The 19,538-nt window shown below is 33.7% G+C and overlaps 1 protein-coding gene across 1 annotated transcript; it reads left to right on the plus strand.

Annotated features, from left to right (window-relative positions):
- Window positions 1–7,700: 7,700 nt before the first annotated feature.
- Window positions 7,701–19,155, plus strand: LOC111365921 (protein cornichon homolog 1). Its single transcript, XM_022986481.1, has 4 exons — window positions 7,701–7,934; window positions 9,706–9,887; window positions 17,966–18,088; window positions 18,880–19,155. Exons 1-4 carry the CDS (start codon window positions 7,866–7,868, stop codon window positions 18,947–18,949), a joined length of 444 nt encoding a protein of 147 aa, XP_022842249.1. The 5' UTR covers window positions 7,701–7,865; the 3' UTR covers window positions 18,950–19,155.
- The last annotated feature ends 383 nt before the right edge of the window (window positions 19,156–19,538 follow it).

Genomic DNA, 19,538 nt, shown 5'->3' on the forward strand with positions numbered 1-19,538 from the left:
TTAAACAAAATTTTAAAGTTAATTACAAAGAAAATTTAGTGTCATATTAGCTGCATTTTGCCATTTTCATTAGTACGATCAAAATAAAATTTTCCACCCGTGAAAAACATTTACATCAATGTTCAGTTTTATCTACAAGGAAAATAAATAAAACATCATATTGTTTCAACTCACCATATTGTTTCAACTGCTCAAATCCTCTTGAATGTTCTTCTAACCCGAATAGAAGGTTGCAGAGGTTATAGATGCTCTTTCAACATCTGAAAATTGAAAACAAAAAAATAGCCAAAAGATCTTCACCCGGAGATTAAGGCTCTTATACTATAGTAACTTAGAATAAAAGTGAAAATAAATATGATTCTCAATGCTGTAGTATTTTGCTGCTATATATGAAGATAAAATAAATATATTCATGCCTCTGAGAATGATCAGGTATGCCGTTTTTCAATAAAATGAATTTAAACTTACTTAACATGATACACACACAAAATGCAAAAAACTGAGAATTAGTATAAATTACGAAGTCCTAATTTTTGTGTTGGTGATCTCATTTGTTGTGTTCAATTTTTATTCTTTATTAGTCGAAAAGACTTGTGGATTAGAAGGTTATTGAGTGATTATTGAAGATTGCTAGCTGCAAATGTTTAATGTTTTTATTAATAATTCAAGATTTTGAATTGAATTTTTTTATTTGTGAAAAATATTTGACCTCTACTTTGATTTCAAATTTTAGTTTCTGCATCTCTTCCTCCGGAAGCAACTTTTCTCAAAACTTCCTACAACGAATTACGAAGATAATATATTAAAGTCCTACGATTGGATGTTTCCTTTACAAGATGAAGTTGAAGTTTAGCCAGAAATTTCCCACATGCAATAACAATAAGTACTAATAGGGCATTATTATCTAATTTCGAAATACAACATAAAAAAGTGTACCATGATTCATGCAAAGTTATATATTCTAGAAATAGCAAAAACATGGAATAAACCAATGCATACAGGAATTAAAATGAAAAATCTGAAATTGAAACTAAAAGGTACCTGACTGGACAGCTAAGACGGTATCACCCTCGACGATCAGATTATAAGCCATCCACAAATCACTTGCTTCTTCTGGGACCATCCGTGGTAAAACCCAAACACCAGAACATAGAAGAAACAACAAATTACTACTATTTGAACCCCAAAAGAAGTAATGAATTTGAAATTGATGTTTTCTTCCCTCTTGCCCTTTCAAGTGGAATTTCATTTTACACCGTCCGTGTACATCTTCTTAAGGTTTGAGAGATCTCACGATTGAACTTAGTACAGAACACTTCCTTTTCTTCCAAAGAAAGAAAGTCAATTAAAAAATATTGATCAGAATCAGCATCACGGGTAAAGGTGCAAGATATTAAAACATTTAAAATTAAGCATTTACTGCCTTGCACATTAAAAATCTTTACCATGTACAACCACTACTCTTTTCTCTTTTACACATCATTATAAATAGGAAAAAACTGCATTGACATATAAAGCGGAAGAGTTGAAATAATTACCTCTACAAAATTCAGATCAAAAGTGGTGTTGATTTCGGAAGCTTATCCTTGATTTATCTTTACCTCATTAACATTCTAATTAAACAAAACCAAAATGTAAACATAAAAATGTAAATGTAAATTCTAAATCGGCATTTCCATAAAATTCATGCAATAAACTCGAAACGTAATTAATTTAGCTTTAAAAAGCATGAACTTTCAAAACCCAATTGCAGTTACTCAATAAAAGTAGCTACTTTTACAAACCTAAATAAAAACAGATATTAAATGTAACCAGAAAGAAAAAAACAAGGATAAATGAAAGACAGACGCATTGACTGGGTAGTAAATGATTGAAGAACAGGGGTATGAATTATTGAGAAAACAATATGAAGGTACTGTTATACAACTCTAGTAGAATAAATTATTTACATGTCTATGATTGGATTGCCTTCTCACTTCATACTGTAGTTGCCTTCTCAAGATCTCTCCCCTTCGAAGGTTTCAAGAACTCAAATTTTTTAGAAAGATAAGAGAATCTGGTAAGGTTTCGTTTGACGTGGAGAGATAAAGCATGCATGAAGTGAGAGAGGGCAATAGCCACTTTAAGGGGAATTTTAGTGAACTACCTTCTTAAATTATTATTCAAATGGTTGATAAACATTTTGACCGATATTATTTTTTTGGTCAACCAAATGGAAAGAACCCAGTGAAAAATGATGGGTGATTGTGTGCAAAAATGGAGAAGCAAAGAGGCATGGCTAAAGTGTGTAAAAATGGGGAAAAAAGTAAACATAAAATGATTGAAGATAATACGACGTAGTTTTTGCTCTCACGATAAAAAAAAAAAGAAGAAAATTTGCTACAATGTGATATATATGCTAAATAATTGACTAAGTAATAAAACTCTCAATATATTTTGATTCAATAATCAAGAGCTATGTGTCCGTGAAATGAGGAAAATTAAATAATCTAACAAATTAAAAATTAAATATATATGTATATGGTCAAACTCTTTTTTTATCTATCCATTTTGTAGGATTTAGTTCAAAAGAAGAGAAGTTAGAATTTTTTAAAGTATGGAAGCTTTAAATGGTAACGATAATTTTTTTTTGTTTTTACAGTTGCAGATGTGAAGGTGAAACTTTGTGTTAACTTATTTATAAAAGAAAAACTGAGATATAGTGGCTTAATAAATATTTTAATGTTGAGTACACGATGTTGGAAGGACAATGTTAAATTATTTATGCGTCCATGTGTCAGTTGTAAAAAAGGAAGCATAGATGGAATAAACTAAAAAAAGAAACACAGAATATTGAAACCTTTTTTCCTGTTGTCAAACAAGTTCCCAAACCGGTTAAGTTATTTAAAAGTAAAAGAAGATATTACACTACCTAAAAGATAAAAAAATTACTTATAAGTAAAAAAATCACTTAAAGTTATTTAAAATAAAAAACTTATAATTGTAAAAGCTACTTATAAGTAAAAAAAATATTAATCTCTCATTCTCTTATAATTGTAAAAGCTACTTATAAAAAAAAAATGTGAACTTAAAATTTTTTTAGTATAAATATTTAGATATATTTAGTTTTTAAAATTAAATATTAATAAAAGATTAAACTATCTAGAACGTAAAAAGTTACTTATAAGTAAAAAATCACTTTAAGTAATTTAAAAGTAATAAAAAAATTATAATTGTAAAAGTTACTTATAGATGAAAAATATTAACTTCAACATTTTTAAGTAAATATTTAGATAGATTTAACTTTTTAAATTAAATATTAATAAAAAAATTTACTACAAATAAAAGTAAAAAAAAAAAAAAGTGCATAAACCTCTGTGCACGGAGGTTTGCTAAATGTTTTTGTTTTTTTTTAATTTATGGTAAAAAATATTAACTTTAACATTTTTAAGTAAATATTTAGATACATTTAATTTTTTTTAAAATTAAATATTAATAAAAAAATACACTACAAATAAAAGTAAAAAAAAAAAAAGTGGATAAATCTCCGTGCACGAAGGTTTGCTAAATGTGGTTTTTTTTTAAATTTATATTTTTGTGTTCATTTTCAGGCTCATTACGGGATATCAAACGAAATCGAAATATTACATTCTTAATATTATTTTGAAATACTCGCGGCATAATATTGCACATCGTTAACGGTGCGTGAAACGGCTAATCGTAGCAAATGTTACGGAACGTCAAAATAGGCATTTTCAAACTATATTTCAAAATTTTAGATAATAAGTTAACTTTAAAAATTCATTGACGATTGTACGATAGTCGAATCGATAAATATTTTACATTCTCTCGAAACACATTTCAAGAACTATATCATAGATACATCGAATAATCTAAATGAATATCGAAAATAGTTAAACGGACATTAAACGTATGTGTGAAAAAATGCGTATAAGTCATTTTCCTTTAAAAAAAATTAATTATTTTATTACTATTTATTATTTTTTCGCAATAATTTTCTCAATACATCATTTTGCTCAAGAAAAATTATGTGGTATGACGTAAATTTTTTTCTCCATGCACGGAATGAATATGTTTTTTTTAACATTTTATTTACAATAATTTTGTTTATTAATATAATTTTAAAAATTTAAATATATAAAATATGGTTGATAATTAATAGCGTGAGAATTAGAAGAAAGAGTATGATGTGTCAGATTCAAAGCAAGGGAGAAATATTGCAGTGGACAATGGCGTGTGACAAAATTTCTACAACATTGTTTAATAGAATTTTTCCTATTACCAAACCAGTTCTCAAACCGATTAAGTTATTTAAAAATAAAAGAAGAGATTACACTATCTAAAAGATAAAAAATTACTTATAAGTAAAATAATCACTTTAAGTTATTTAAAATAAAAAACTTATAATTATAAAAGCTACTTATAGGTAAAAAAATATTAACCACTCATTCTTTTATAATTGCAAAAGCTACTCATAATAAAAAAAATGTGAACATAAATTTTTTTTAGTATAAATATCTAGATATATTTATTTTTAAAATTAAATATTAATAAAAAGATTAACTATCTAAAACGTAAAAAGTTACTTATAAGTAAACAAATCACTTCAAGTTAATTAAAAGTAATAAAAAATTATAATTGTAAAAGTTACTTATAGGTAAAAAATATTAACTTCAACATTTTAAAGTAAATATTTAGATATATTTAATTTTTTTAAATTAAATATTAATAAAAAAATGTATTACAAATAAAAGTAAAAAAGATAAAATTACATAAACCTCTGTATGCAAATAATTTTTTTTTAGCTTATGTTTCGTGTTCATTTTCAGGCTCATTACGGGATATCAAACGAAATCAAAATATTACATTCTTAATATCATTTTGAAATACTCGCGGCATAGTATTGCAAGTCGTTAACGGTGCGTGAAACTGTTAATTGTAGCAAATGTTACGGGACGTCAAAATAGACATTTTCAAACTATATTTTAAAATTTTTGATAATAAGTTAAATTTAAAAATTTATTGACGATTTTACGATAGTCGAATTGATAAATGTTTTACATTCTCTCGAAACTCATTTCAAGAACTATATCATATACACATCGAATGATCTAAATGAATATAAAAAATAGTTAAACAGACATTAAACGTATGTATTAAAAAATGCGTATGAGTCGTTTTTCTTAAAAAATCAATTATTTTATTACTATTTATTATTTTTTCGCAACAATTTTCTCAATACATCATTTTGCTCAAAAAAAATTATGTGGGCTGACGTAATTTTTTTTCTCTCCATGCACGGAGTGAATATATATATATATATATATATATATATATATTTTTTTTTACATTTTATTTACAATAATTTTGTTTATTAATATAATTTTAAAATTTAAATATATAAGATACAGTTAATAGTTAATAGCGTGAGAATTAAGAGAAAGAGCCCTACAGTATTGTTGAATAGAATTTTTCTGTTGTCAAACCAGTTCCCAAACCAGTTAGGTGTGAAAACGAGTGTGATAAAAATAAACAGTAAACTCTCATTCTCTCTTTTATGGTAGTGTAGAAATAAGTTATCTATCCTAGAATTTAATAAGCCTCCATTTGAGAAGAATTTATAAATGATTTAGCCCTTGTATGAGTCACATTATTTTTCATAAAAATGTATTTTTGAATAGTGGGTTGATTAGAAATTTGTGAATAAAAAAAAGAAAAATTTTGAATTTGTTTGTAATATTATTTTATTGAAGAACGTGTGATTGAAATAATATCAAATTACTTCTTAAGAATGTATTTTTTTCAAAGAATATGACTCAAACATTACCTTAATTTATAGATAATAAAAATAAGTGGTGAAAAAGTAGTTAATGAATTTAGAATTTATTTACTTTATAAATGAAAAAAAGGCTAATAAATGAATAATAATTGTTGGTTTTTATAAATTTTTTCTGGACAGAGGGGTTAGTTAATTTTAGCCCTTACTTGGGTTCCGTTTTATTTAAAATGTATTTTTCTATTGATTCTTTTTAATCACACTTTCTCTAATAAAAATAATATTATACGTAAATTCAAAATTTTTTTCCTTTTTAACTATACATTCTTCGAAAAAATTACTATTTTAAAATATAATTTCTCCAAAAATACGTTTTAGTGGAGTCTAAACATGGGCTTAATCTAGCCAAACAATAAGTATAGTCCATTTCAAAACTCAAAAACAAGGTTTCAAATTTTAAAAATTAGATATTAATTAAATTTTGTTTATAAAACAATTAATTAAAAATATATTTTATTAATTAAATGTATTAATAACATAATTCTATATTATTTGGTGACAAATTATCGAATTGACGGATGTCAGATTATTTCTCAATCACATCTAAAAAATTTTAGAAATCACAAACCAAAAATTTTTAAGTCAAAATTTATTCATCAATCACAAGTAAAAAAAATTATAAGTCACAATTTATTTATTTTATTTATTGATCACAAATAAAAAAATTTATAAGTCACGATTCAAACGATCACAAATAAAAAATTTTTATAACTCAAGATTCAAATTTTTAAGTCACATATTATTTATTGATCACATTTTATCATTTACATATTATTTATTGGTTAAAATCTCAAATAATTGGCCCTATATTATTTTATTGGCAACAAATTAATCAATTTATTGATCACAATAACTAAATAATTGGTCTTGGTACATTTTTATATAACCCCATCACCAACACTAGAACTACTATCTCCACCACACCACCACGACCAATCAAAAAATTCTCAAACCTACCATCATTATCGCTGTTGCCGCCAACCTGACCACCACCAATAGCCCCACCGCCACCAATCCACAACCACAGCCATCACTATCCCATCTCCATCACATCCGTCACTACTACCACACCACTATTAGCCCCCCATCTATCACACCAAAGATTCAGGCTCTTCCACCAACACCATACAGTGCATCACAATGATTGCGAATTGCAAATCGTTGCAAGGATGAAGTCATTGTAGCGACAACGCATTGCTTGATCTGCAGAGTAGGCGATAGGCACGTAAATCGTTGTCGGTGATGGTGCTTGGGCTCAGCGTTGCTTCGACGTCTGGTGGGGACGATAAGATAGAGAGAGAATGAGTTCAAAATGAGGAAGGAAATAAATATTAAGGTTTGGGGGTGTGGGCATATAATTAATTGAAGTTTATAATATTATTATTTAATATTAAATTTTGTATTATTGTATGATTTTTGTATATATAGAAGGTGTTTCGTGAGAATTAAAATTATATTTTTTAATAAATTGTGATAAAAGTTTTAAAAATGTATAGTTGAAAAGTTATGAAACTCATAAACATGTGATTAATATTAATTGTTTGATTTTAATTTATATTAAAATCTAATTTTAATCCTAACTAAACAGGTCTATAAATTATAATTCTAATTTTTGAAATGTAATATTTAAAAGCAAGCTGCTATGTAATTTTTAGTATAAGTACTTGTTTGGTAGGGATTTTAATATTTGAATTTTTGACAGCTAAAGATAAAGCGGGTTCTATTTAGGAGAGAAAAATTCAAAAAAAGACTGTAATAATGAAATAACGGTAAAAAAATTTATTGTAATTAGCTTTTTAACGATGCCAAACAACGTCTAAGTAAATCCTACCACGATTACCCCAAAAAATGTAAACATCGTTTAATTGAAGCATGGGCTCCGCCTCCATTTCCTTTTGAGTAGCGCGGTCGGTATAAGGCAACTCGTAGCCATCATAAGATGCTAGACTCCATCTTACATTCATATATGTGTATAATATTTATCACTGCGTGTTTGCGTGTGAAAAAAAGAGCCAAAATTCTTTGAACAATGGAGTGGATTCTCTGGTTAATCTTTTTCATTATGAATCTGGTCCTCGTGGCGGCAAATATCTACCAGGTACTTCTTTTTTCTGCCTTTATTTAAGCCCCTTTTGGTTAATTTGATTGTACACAATGCATTGGTTGATTTCTGAAAGAATCGATATTAATTAGGAAAGAATTTACTCATCATAGTGGAAATAAGCGAAACTATTAGCTTTATATTAAGTTTGTCCTTAAAGTTAATTTTTAGAAGGTAAGATTTAGTAAAAAAAAAGTAATTTTGAGAAAGGAGGAGAAACAATAAGAGAAAAATTAGTCATCTTTTTAGAATCATTGGCATTTTTATGCGAACCTAATATATTTTTGGGAATTATTCTACTCGTACAAAGTTTGTTTACAAACAAAGTGTTGGCAAGATCTATGACATTGATTTTCACTTATTTGTTTTTGAAATGATTGGCCTAGATGTTGCCAACACATACTTTGTAAACCAAGTTTCTCAACTTATTTTGTACAAATAGCATGATTCTATTTTTGGTGTTTTCTAAAGGGATAAAGAACACATAGCTATTGGGTCCAATGTTTAATTTGCATTTTGTTCATTGAGGAGCGAAATTTAGAGAACAGGAGGATCTTTCTCAAAAGCTACAATCTTTTGCATGCTTTGTAAAGAAAAAAGGGTAATGTCTAAAGTTCTATTCCTCCAGCCAAAAATGGAAGTCGTGGATTGAAACTGGATTGTTCACCAGGGAAAGGAGAGGTTCATTTTTCTTAACACCAATGATACTATGGTAAAAGAGGACTTTTTTTTATGCCAGGAAATGATGAAGATTGCATTGGAGTCTTGCCAAGTATAGGTGTTTTTTATAGGTGTAAAACTGGAGAGTAGGTTTTGATTTTATTTTCTTGTCATGATTATTAATTTTATGTTTTCCCCATTTTTGTTTGGACCTTTACATTCGGGACAAATATTATTGCATAATGCAGACAATTGAATTTGATATATTCAATTATATTTTGAACTCTTTTATTCTATTATATAGAGATGACTCTCTACATTTTTCTCCCAATTCTAGCTCTTCTTAACTTCTTCCTTTCTATATCTCATTCTACACGAATTAGTGAGATCCGGAAAGATAGTGATACTGAGAAATAAGAACGAACAACAGAAGAAGAATTGGGAATTCAGAGTGAACTTGGAGCAAATGAATGTCACCAATATCATAAATAATTTTGCATGTTATTCAGAAATACGATACGCAATTGTACGTAAACTACCTATTGAAAATTGTATGGCAAAGTCAAAACTTTTCTAACTCATAGCTAATAACTACCACAAGAAAATTAATCTGAATCTATTTCCAATTTTCAAATAGAATAAATGCGTATTTTTGTAATGTCTTCAATGAATTCTCCATCATATTCCCTCAGCTGAGAAGAACTCAATCTGGCAGCTGAGCTTGCAAATATTGGTCTGTCAAATCTGGATCAAGGCGTTGAAACCCCTCTTATAGATTTTAGGATACTTTAATAACTCAGTTTTTTCAGTTTAACGGTGTGACTCAGTAGAAATTATTCTGAGTCAGACTCTAGGGAATCCTTGGAGAGATTTTTGTTTTCTGTATTTCTTCCCTATATGTTTTCCCCTTTCAATTGATACCCTGGGCTGGATTCCTAACTGTTGGTCAAACAATAATTTGTATATAAGGGTTCTGCCCTGCACCTGCATATGCTTTTAAGTGTTTGGAAAAATCTTTCCGCAGTGGTTGTTTTTTATATGATTAGTGCTTCAAGTACTCTTTATCAACATTTACATACATCTGAAAATTGTCTTTGGCTTTTTGTAGTTTATATGTTTGGCAGATTTGGAGGCTGACTATTTGAACCCATATGAACTAGCATCTCGCATGAATGCTGTAATTGTTCCTGAGTTTCTACTTCATGGGGCATTCTGCATTCTGTTTCTCATGACAGGGCATTGGTTCATGTTTCTGCTAACACTGCTTCCCGCGTATTATAATGCGAAGAAGTAAGTTTCTTCCCCATCACATTCTTATGAAATACTTGCGCGTGATATTCGAGTGACACTGGTTCTATATAACATCATTATTCCTCTTAGGGACCGTTTGGTAGGCTTTTGCTTATTGTAAAAGAAGTTCAAAAGGAAGCTACTTTACGTTAGCTTCCTCTAAAAAGTCTGTTTCAGGAGCAGCTTTTGGCATTTCAAAAGGCATTATCCCTCTTAGGGACCGTTTGGTAGGCTTTTGCTTATTGTAGAACAACTTCAAAAGGAAGCTACTTTAGGTTAGCTTCCTCTAAAAAGTCTGTTTCAGGAGTAGCTTTTGACATTTCAAAGGTCATTTCCAATGGGCCCTTATCCGTTATTCTTGTTCGTGTGATCATTAATATGAGCCAAAGAAAATTTTAACCATATGGCCTTCCCTTTTCTGCATAAAGAAACTGAGGTGACTTTATCCTTCTTGGCTTGAATGGCTGAGGATATTGAGATGCGAAGACAGGGGGAGAGAAAATTTTTCTTTCAAATAACTTCATGTTGTTAAGCAAAGCGATTTGATGGGACGTGAAAATATATAGTTATTTAGCCTCTAATCGATGATTAAAATTAGATTTTTGGTAGATTTTGATAAAAGTTGATGAAATGTGTGGTTGAAAAGTTGTGGGATCCGCAAAATATGTGGTTGAAATATATTATTGAGTTTGATTTCGATTGAAATCTAGATTTTAATTTGTACCAAACATGGGCTTAGTATGTTGTGAATTGACTATGTAAAATTGACTTTCTGGTTGGCTTACATTACGCTATTAGCAAAGGAATAAAACCTATCAAATAATTTATCCAACCAAGATATATGCATTACGAGTCGTATTAGCCTTGATTATAGTCTTGAATGTCTAGTTCATCATCTAATGCAGAAATTCCTTCTTACATGGGAATTGGAGGGATAAATAGGTTGGGTTATCAAAGATTAATAGGTAAGTTGATCTTTTTAAGTCACATCATAGGCCAGCCGTTGCATTTACACCAAGCGTGGTTGGTCAATATATGCATACCCCAGATGAGCATTACATGAATGATGTGAAGATATTTAGATGCCTTTAAGGTGGTGTGGGAAAAGTAAATCACCTTCGCCAAACTATTAATTTGGAGATACAAATAAGAAGCTTACTCAGATTTTGGCTGGGCATGACAAGGGTAGTGCACCATTATTTGAGGTAACCTAGTAAGTTTTAGTATAAGGTACATTTAGTGGCAAAATGATAGGCTCGCAATACGATTCACCTACGCAAGAAGAGGGAAGAAGGATACAAGGCGGCCTCGTCGACTTTCATTCCAGAATATTCCTGTAAGCCAGTAGCTAGGGGGTAAAAGAGTAATAGTGGTAGATTAAAACGTCTATAAAAGGGTCTTGGAGGGAAAGGGGAAAAGTAGGCATTGTTTTAGCGAGTCTTTCTGTTAGGAGGGAATCCAGGCCCCTCGATTTGCCCGAGGGTTGTATTTCCGTTATTCAGTTGCAATAAAGGATTATTTTGTAATTCCTACATCTTCAATTGCTCTCGGTTACATTTTCAGATCTTAATTCCTCTCTCACGAGTGAGAATCACAGCTTCAAAGGTTGGGGTATTATCAATTTGGTATCAGAGCATCATCATAGGAAATGACACTCACTGTATGGATGCGTTGGAAACACGGGTATAAGGAATGCAAGTGGGAATGGAAGCCATGAGAACAGAGGCATCAGAGTTACTGGAGAAATTCAGTTTGATGATGAAGAAGTGGGATGGGTTGGAAGGTGATTGGAAGGAGAAGGGGGTGGGACCAATTCACCTGGCACTACTACGAACCAGGACAATCCTCTCGCCTCTCAAGGGTCAGGGGAGAACACTGAATTTTGGGGACGGCGAGATGAAGGGGATCAAGGTGGAAGGGGAGGCCGCCGGTTGGAAATGCCAGTGTTCAATGGTGAAGATCCTGATGGGTGGATTTTTCGGGCGGAGAGGTACTTCAACATGAATCGACTGGGTAACTAGGAACGGGTAGAAGCTGCTGTCGTCTGTTTTGAAGGAGAAGCACTAGCGTGGTATCAATGGGAGGAGAGTCGACAACCCATGAGGACTTGGGAAGACATGAAGCTTCTTATGTTGGATCGTTTTCGTACTTCGCAAGAGGGGACTGCCTTACAAAAGTTTCTGGCATTGAAGCTGGAGGGCACTCTAAAGGATTATTGTAGGATGTTTGAGATGTTAGCCGGGCCTTTGCCGCGATTCCTGAATCAGTGATGGAGGGGAATTTCATCAACGGGTTAAGCCTAGAAATACGTGTGGAGGTGCGGAGGATTAGGCCCCAGTGGTTGGGCCAAATCATGGAATTAGCCCAAAGAGTGGATGATAGGAATGAGTCCCTGAAACGAGCCCATCTGAGAGCAGGCCCAATTATGTCTAAAGGCAGTGTTATAGTCTCATCGGGCAGCCCCAATTCATTTAGCACCTATCACCAATTTAGCCCAACTCCTCTACCTCCGAAGGCGTCGATAGCGACAATAGCCAACTCCAAATCGACAGCAATTTTGATGCCGCTACCGGTGACTGTAGCTAAGCCGGCATCTCCCTTGAAAAGACTCACCGACGTCGAGCTGCAGAAGAAGAGGGACAAGGGTCTTTGCTATCGCTGCAAGGAGAAGTTTAAGCCCGATCATAAATGCTCAAATAGGGAGTTGTAGGTGCTCGTGGTACAAGAAGGGAATGGGATGGAGCAAGTGGAAGCACCTGAGGAGGAAGAAGGTGATGAACTGGGGGAGTTGTTTGAACTATCCATTAAATCGGTGTTGGCCTCTCTGCGCCTCGAACAATGAAGCTTCAGGGTTCCATTTTGGGGCAGAGCGTGGTGGTGATAATTGATTGTGGTGCCACCCACAATTTTATTTCAAACGAACTAGTTCAGAAACTTGGGTTGAACATCACCAGTACGCACAGTTATGGAGTCATTATGGGTATAGGGCTCGCGGTCAATGGAGGTGGAGGTGTCGAGGAGTGGTGATGTCTCTACCGCAAATTGATGTAGTGGAAGATTTCTTACCATTAAAGTTTGGATGCACAGATGTGATCCTAGGAATGAATTGGTTGGGAACCTAAGGAAAGATGTGGGTAAACTGGGGAGCATTGACTATGCGTTTTAAGGTAGGGGAAGAAACCATTGTGTTGCGAGGGGACCTCAGTTTGGATAAATCGCAAGTGTCCCTAAAGTCGATAGTGAAATCCATTAAGAATGGGGAGCAAGGGATGTTGCTGGAATTGGGGAGGTTGGGTGTGGTCTCTGAGGAAATGGGAATTGAGACGCCTGATACAATTAGGCAATTGTTGAAGGAATATGCCAGGGTATTTGAAGAATCCTACGAGTTTCCTCCAACACGAACACGAGATCACGCCATTACGTTGCAACCGGGGACAGCACCAGTCAGTGTGAGACCCTACTGTTATCCTTATGCCCAGAAAAATGAAATTGAGAAGTTGGTTCGGGAGATGCTAGCTGCTGGGATTATACAACCCAGACATAGCTCATTTTCGAGTCCGGTTCTACTGGTTAAGAAGAAAGACGAGAGTTGGCGCTTTTGCGTGGACTATCTTGCCCCTAATAAGGTTACAATACCTAATCGCTTCCCGATACTGGTAATTGATGAGTTGCTGGATGAATTACATGGAGCCGGAGTATTTTCTAAGCTGGATTTGAAGTCAGGATACCATCAGATCAGGGTTAAGGTAGAAGACATCCCCAAGACTGCCTTCCGAACTCATGAGGGTCATTACGAGTTCTTGGTAATGCCCTTTGGATTGACAAATGCACTGGCTACCTTCCAGCACTTGATGAATGAGATCTTTAGGTCTTTTTTAAGGAAATTTGTACTAGTCTTCTTTGACGACATCTTGGTGTACAGTGGGACGGTAGAGGAACATTTCCAGCATTTGAATAAAGTCATGGGAAGCCTGCAGGAGCATAAGTTGTTTGCCAATGCGAAGAAATGTGTATTTGGACAGCAAAAGATTGAATATTTGGGTCACGTCATATCTGAGGAAGGAGTGGCAGTCGATCAGAGCAAAATTGAAGCAATGATCCGTTGGCCCACACCACGCAACGTTAAGGAGCTCAGAGGGTTCCTTGGTCTGACAAGCTATTACTGGCAGTTTGTGGTGGGTACACCAAGGTTGCGTGGCCACTAACCGAGCTTCTTAAGAAAAATGGATTATGTTGTAGTAATGAGGTAGAGAGAGCATTCCCAGAACTAAAGGCAGTCATGATAGATGTTCCTGTACTCGCGTTGCCCGGCTTTTCATAGCAGTTTGTCATTGAAACTAATGCTTCAGAGCATGGGTTGGGAGCTGTGTTGATGTAAAATCATCACCCTATTGCCTACTACATCTAGGTTCTTCCATCTAATGCAAGAAAAAAATTAGTCTACGAGCAGGAATTAGTGGGAATTGTGTTTGCCGTTCAGAAATGCAGGCATTACTTGTTGGGACGGCACTTTGTTAAGCGGACGGATCAAAGAAGTCTGAAGTTTTTGTTGGAACAACGTATGGTCAGTGAAGAGCATAAAAAATGGCTAACCAAATTGTTGGGGTACAGTTTCGACATCCAGTACCAGCTTGGGGTGTAGAACAAGGCCGCAGACGCTCTTTCTCGGGTCGAACCAACCCTTAGTAACTTGATGATCTCTACTTCCAGGTCGCTACATTTAGAAGAGCTCAAACGAGCTATTGCCGCAAATGATGTCTAGGGTAAGTTGGTGAAGGACATACAGTCAGGGCTTCTAGTGAAACCTGGTTTTACACTAGCAGAAGGGTTACTAAGGTATCAAGGGCGGCTGGTGCTTCCCAAAAACTCTCCTTTTGTCACAACCCGATTGCAGGAAGGCTATGATTCCAAGATAGGTGGGTACTTCGATTTTTTTAAGACATAAAAGAGTTGCACGTGAAGCTTATTGGTTAGGGATGAAAAAAGATGTGTAGGATTATGTGGCTAATTGCGCCATATGCCAACAGAACAAGTGCATGGCGTTGTCTCCTTATGGGCTGTTGCAGCCTTTACCTATTCTAGACTCAATTTGGGACGAGATCTCACTTGATTTCATTGAAGGGCTACCTAAGTCAGGTGGGATGGATACTATATTAGTCGTGGTGGATCGTTTGAGTAAATATGGTCATTTCATCGGTTTAAAACACCCCTTCATTGCTCCCGGGGTTGCTGAGATATTCATACGAGAGAAAATCCGTTTGCATGGCATGCCCCAGTCGATTGTGTCAGATAGGGACCGTATCTTCATGAGTAACTTCTGGGCGAAATTATTCAAAGCACAAGGGACTGTCCTAAAACACAGCACTGCATACCACCCTCAGATGGATGGCCAAACGGAGGTGGTTAACCGATGCCTAGAGACCTATCTAAGGTTTTTTGTAGCTAACAAGCCACGCACTTGGAGTCAGTATCTTCCTTGGGCAGAGTTTTGGTATAACACATCATTTCACACTGCTACCCAGCATACTCCATTCCGGATTGTTTACGGTCATGATCCCCCGCCAATATTACAATTTGAGAAGGGTCTTACAGTTAATTCTTCCGCAGAGCATCTTTTACTAGAAAGGGATGAGATTTTACAAGAACTTAAGGCTTAATTGAGGATAACACAGATGGATGATGGGCATCGACGTGATATTCAATTTGAGGTGGGTGAGCTAGTGTACATTAAGCTGCGTCCTTTCCGACAGAAATGAGTGAAAAGAAGGTCATGTGAAAAGCTGTCCGCAAGATACTATAGGCCGTTTGAAGTTATCTCAAAGGTGGGTAATGTTGCTTAGAAGCTTAACCTGCCTCCCACTGCAGCCGTACATCTTGTGTTCGATGTAGGGTTGTAAATGGATCAGATCCGTTCCGTTCCGTTAAGAAATATTATCTTATCCGATCTGATCCGATAATTCAACAGATATTTGATTGTTAAATTCATATTCGATTTGCTATGTTATCGGATATCCGATCCGAATTTGAAAAAAAATATTTTTTTCACATTTTTTCGAGTAATATGATTTTTTTCCCAAAAAATATTTTAACTATCTTGATGGGCTCACCTATTATACTAAAAGGCCCAAATCAATTTTTTATTCAAGTGATGCTCATTTAGTTCCTTTTTTAAATGAGACTTTTTTTGGAATGTTTTAGTAATCTTCCAATGTGGTATACTAACTTTTTAAAGGATACTCATTTTCCAACATTTTAGTAATATTTCAACGTGGGATACTAGTCAATTGTCAATTCTAAGTGTTACTAGTTTATTTTATTATTTTCATTAAAAATCATAACCTCAGCAATATTATAATCACAAATAATATCAATTTAAAAAATGTAAATTATTTTTGGACATATTAATTATTAGTTTTTGATGTTATAAAACAAACTACTATAATTATTTTTATTTTATTTTAATTAATAAAAAAATTAAATCTCTTCGAATATTTCAATTAACAATATTATACTATTATTTATTATTTGAAAATTATGTGTAAAGCATAATATAATTTTCAAAATGAAAAAAATTATGTTTACTAGATTACGATATACTATATAAAATATATTATATTATTATAATAAATCGGATCGGATCGGCCTATATTTATATTTGCTCCATTTAGTTAACGGATTATCGGATTTTAATTGAATTATCGGACTGAAACCCTAAATTCATCTTCCATTAATTTTATCGGATTCGGATTAAAATTCAATCCATTGACAGCCCTAGTTCCATGTGTCCCAACTACGGAAGGCGATTGATATCTCTTAGCCTATGTCCTCCCTGCCGCCGCATCTCACTGCCGAAGGAGAACTTGTTTTTGAACTAGAGGCTGCGATGTCAATCAGGCCCTGTGCAGTGGGTAGAAATGGGGAGCCAGAAGTTTTGATCAAGTGAAAAGATCTCCCAGAATCAGAGGCAACCTGGGAGCCATTTGAAGCCATACGAAAGCAGTTCCCTAGCTTCCACGTTGAGGACAAGGTGGATTTTGTGGCGGCGAGCAATGATCAGCCCGCAATACGATTCACCTACGCAAGAAGAGGGAAGAAGGATACAAGGCAGCCTCGTCGACTTTCATTCTAGAATATTCCTGTAAGCCAGTAGCTAGGGGGTAAAAGAGTAATAGTGGTAGATTAAAACTTCTATAAAAGGGTCTTGGAGGAAAAGGGGAAAAGTAGGCATTGTTTTAGCGAGTCTTTCTGTTAGGAGGGAATCCAGGCCCCTCGAATTGCCTGAGGGTTGTATTTCCGTTATTCAGTTGCAATAAAGGATTATTTTGTAATTCCTACATCTTCAATTGCTCTCGGTTACATTTTCAGATCTTAATTCCTCTCTCACGAGTGAGAATCACAGCTTCAAAGGTTGGGGTCTTATCACAAAACCAAGTGCTGATATAGAATTTTGATAGATGGCTTTGTGGATTTGTGAACTTCTGTGGCTTAAGTCTCTAATGAAAGAACTCAGAGTGGATAACAACCACTGAATGAGACTGTATTGTTTAAAGAAAAAAAAAAAAAAAGGCAACAACTAACATCTGTCAACCATATTAGGATCGCACTGAACATGTGGAAATATATAGCCATATAGGCACTCCATTAAGGAGAAATTAGAGACTGGCCAAATTTTTATGTCACGTGTCCCTTCAGAAAGACAATAGGCAAATGTCATTACAAAGGAATTTCCAAGAAACAGTGTCGAGAATTGATAAGCAAGTTCCTATCTTTTGCACCAATTCAGAGGGTAGAAGGGAATAAAATAGGAATGCAATGCAATTAGTCAATTTATTTCACTTAGTTGGCCCATCACATTTCCTTGTATATTATGCAATGTTCTTAGGTTTATTTTCCATTTATAGTTTGCTCTGTACAACGGTAATGTAGCCTTGGTTGCTGTTCATTTTTCCGTTGAATAATTCCGTGAGTGTTACTAATTCTTATCATTGTTCAATCTTCTTGTTTCTGTGTTCTAGTTTTTTCTGTGTGGATAAAATTGAATATTAACTTTGTTAATTTTTTCTTATTTGCATTAATAGATACTTGACACATCAGCATCTTATTGATGTCACCGAAGTTTTTAGAGTTCTTAATGCTGAGAAGACAGCTCGGATTTTCAAGCTAGGATTTTATATAATTTTCTTCGCCTTAGTCATTACCAGGTTCATACAAGACTCTTTCTCGGTTAATTCTATGCTTATTAAATGTTTGGTTGTTTTTTGGCGATAGAACATTTCTGCAGTGCTATTAGTCTCCTGTTCCAATAATGAAGCTCGATTCTTGAATTTAGAAACTTAAATTGACTAACTAAATCGGCATTTTAAGAGGTCTTTGTTTGAAATAGATTGGCTCTGACACCTCATGTAGTTTGAACTTTACAACTTTGTTTTGGTCATGTTATCGTTTTATATATATTTTAATAATTTCATGTCTGCAAACAATGCTATAATTATTTTTGAGGTTTCAATTATTGCATTGGTTTATAGGAGACTTACACTGCTGATGTAAATCAAGGGAAACTGTCTAATACTCCATTGGATCTCAAAATTTTCCTTTATTTTATTTTGCTCAACTGTGGTGTGCAATATTACACAGCATCACAGACCATAATATCAGTAAAATTTCTTTCTTATGCTGATATCCGATATTTATGTACTTTTCGAGGATGTTTGGTAGGAACGATTGCATGACATGTTAGTATTAATATAAAGAAAAAAGGAAGTAACATTGTGTACAAGACATGTGTTCTTAGTGTAGTAGCTCGTCTTCCTTCCTTAGTCCTGCTTATTTCTATATTTATGCATTCTTTTTGAGTGGCAAAGGACATCTCAGCTCTTTCCCGGTTCTGCTATGGAATTCTTGTTGATTGTTACGTTGTGTGAATCTTCGAACGAATCATGATCAGTCGCTCATCTCTCCATCTTGCTTATATGATAGCAATGCTAATTTGCAGGCTTGCCTTTTCCGTTATAAATGCTGTATTTGATGAGGATGATGACTTGCGGGGATTCGGTTTATCTTGAATTTCCATCAGTTTTATGGTGGAGTTATTTACTGTCCCATGCAAGGGTAATGATCCCCAATCAACGTCGGTACGTAGGATTAGATACTACAGTGGATTCTTTTTTATTTTGATTTAGTATTGTTTTATTCACGGTATGTTGTAAAAAATACATGTTGGGTGATACTTCCTTCTTTTCTTTTATAAAAATTGAGTATTCAATGGCAACATGTGACATATCCTTTTGCTAATTTGGGGTAACGAGGAATCGACAGAAAAAGGAAACTAAAATCAAATTGTAATTCTCATGATTTTCTTCCATTTCATCATCTTCTACCTTCCAAGTCTTCCTCGGAAGCCCAAGCTTTCTTCTTCTTCTTCCCCAACAGCAACTTCTTCAGAGCACCATTGTCTAATTCAACTTATCAAATACAACAATGGTGCATATAATCAGAAATCCTAGAGCTATAGAAGAAGAAGAAGAGTGATGTCGTCTCAATCTTCTGCTTCATCCATTGAAGGATATTTGAGAAATATTTAGCAAACTTGATATGGGTTGATTTTTGGGGGGGGGGGGGGGGGGGGGGGCAAAAATATTTAATATAAGATGT

The sequence above is a fragment of the Olea europaea genome, chromosome 17 (assembly GCF_002742605.1).
Source record: "Olea europaea var. sylvestris chromosome 17, O_europaea_v1, whole genome shotgun sequence".
Classification (NCBI taxonomy): domain Eukaryota; kingdom Viridiplantae; phylum Streptophyta; class Magnoliopsida; order Lamiales; family Oleaceae; genus Olea; species Olea europaea.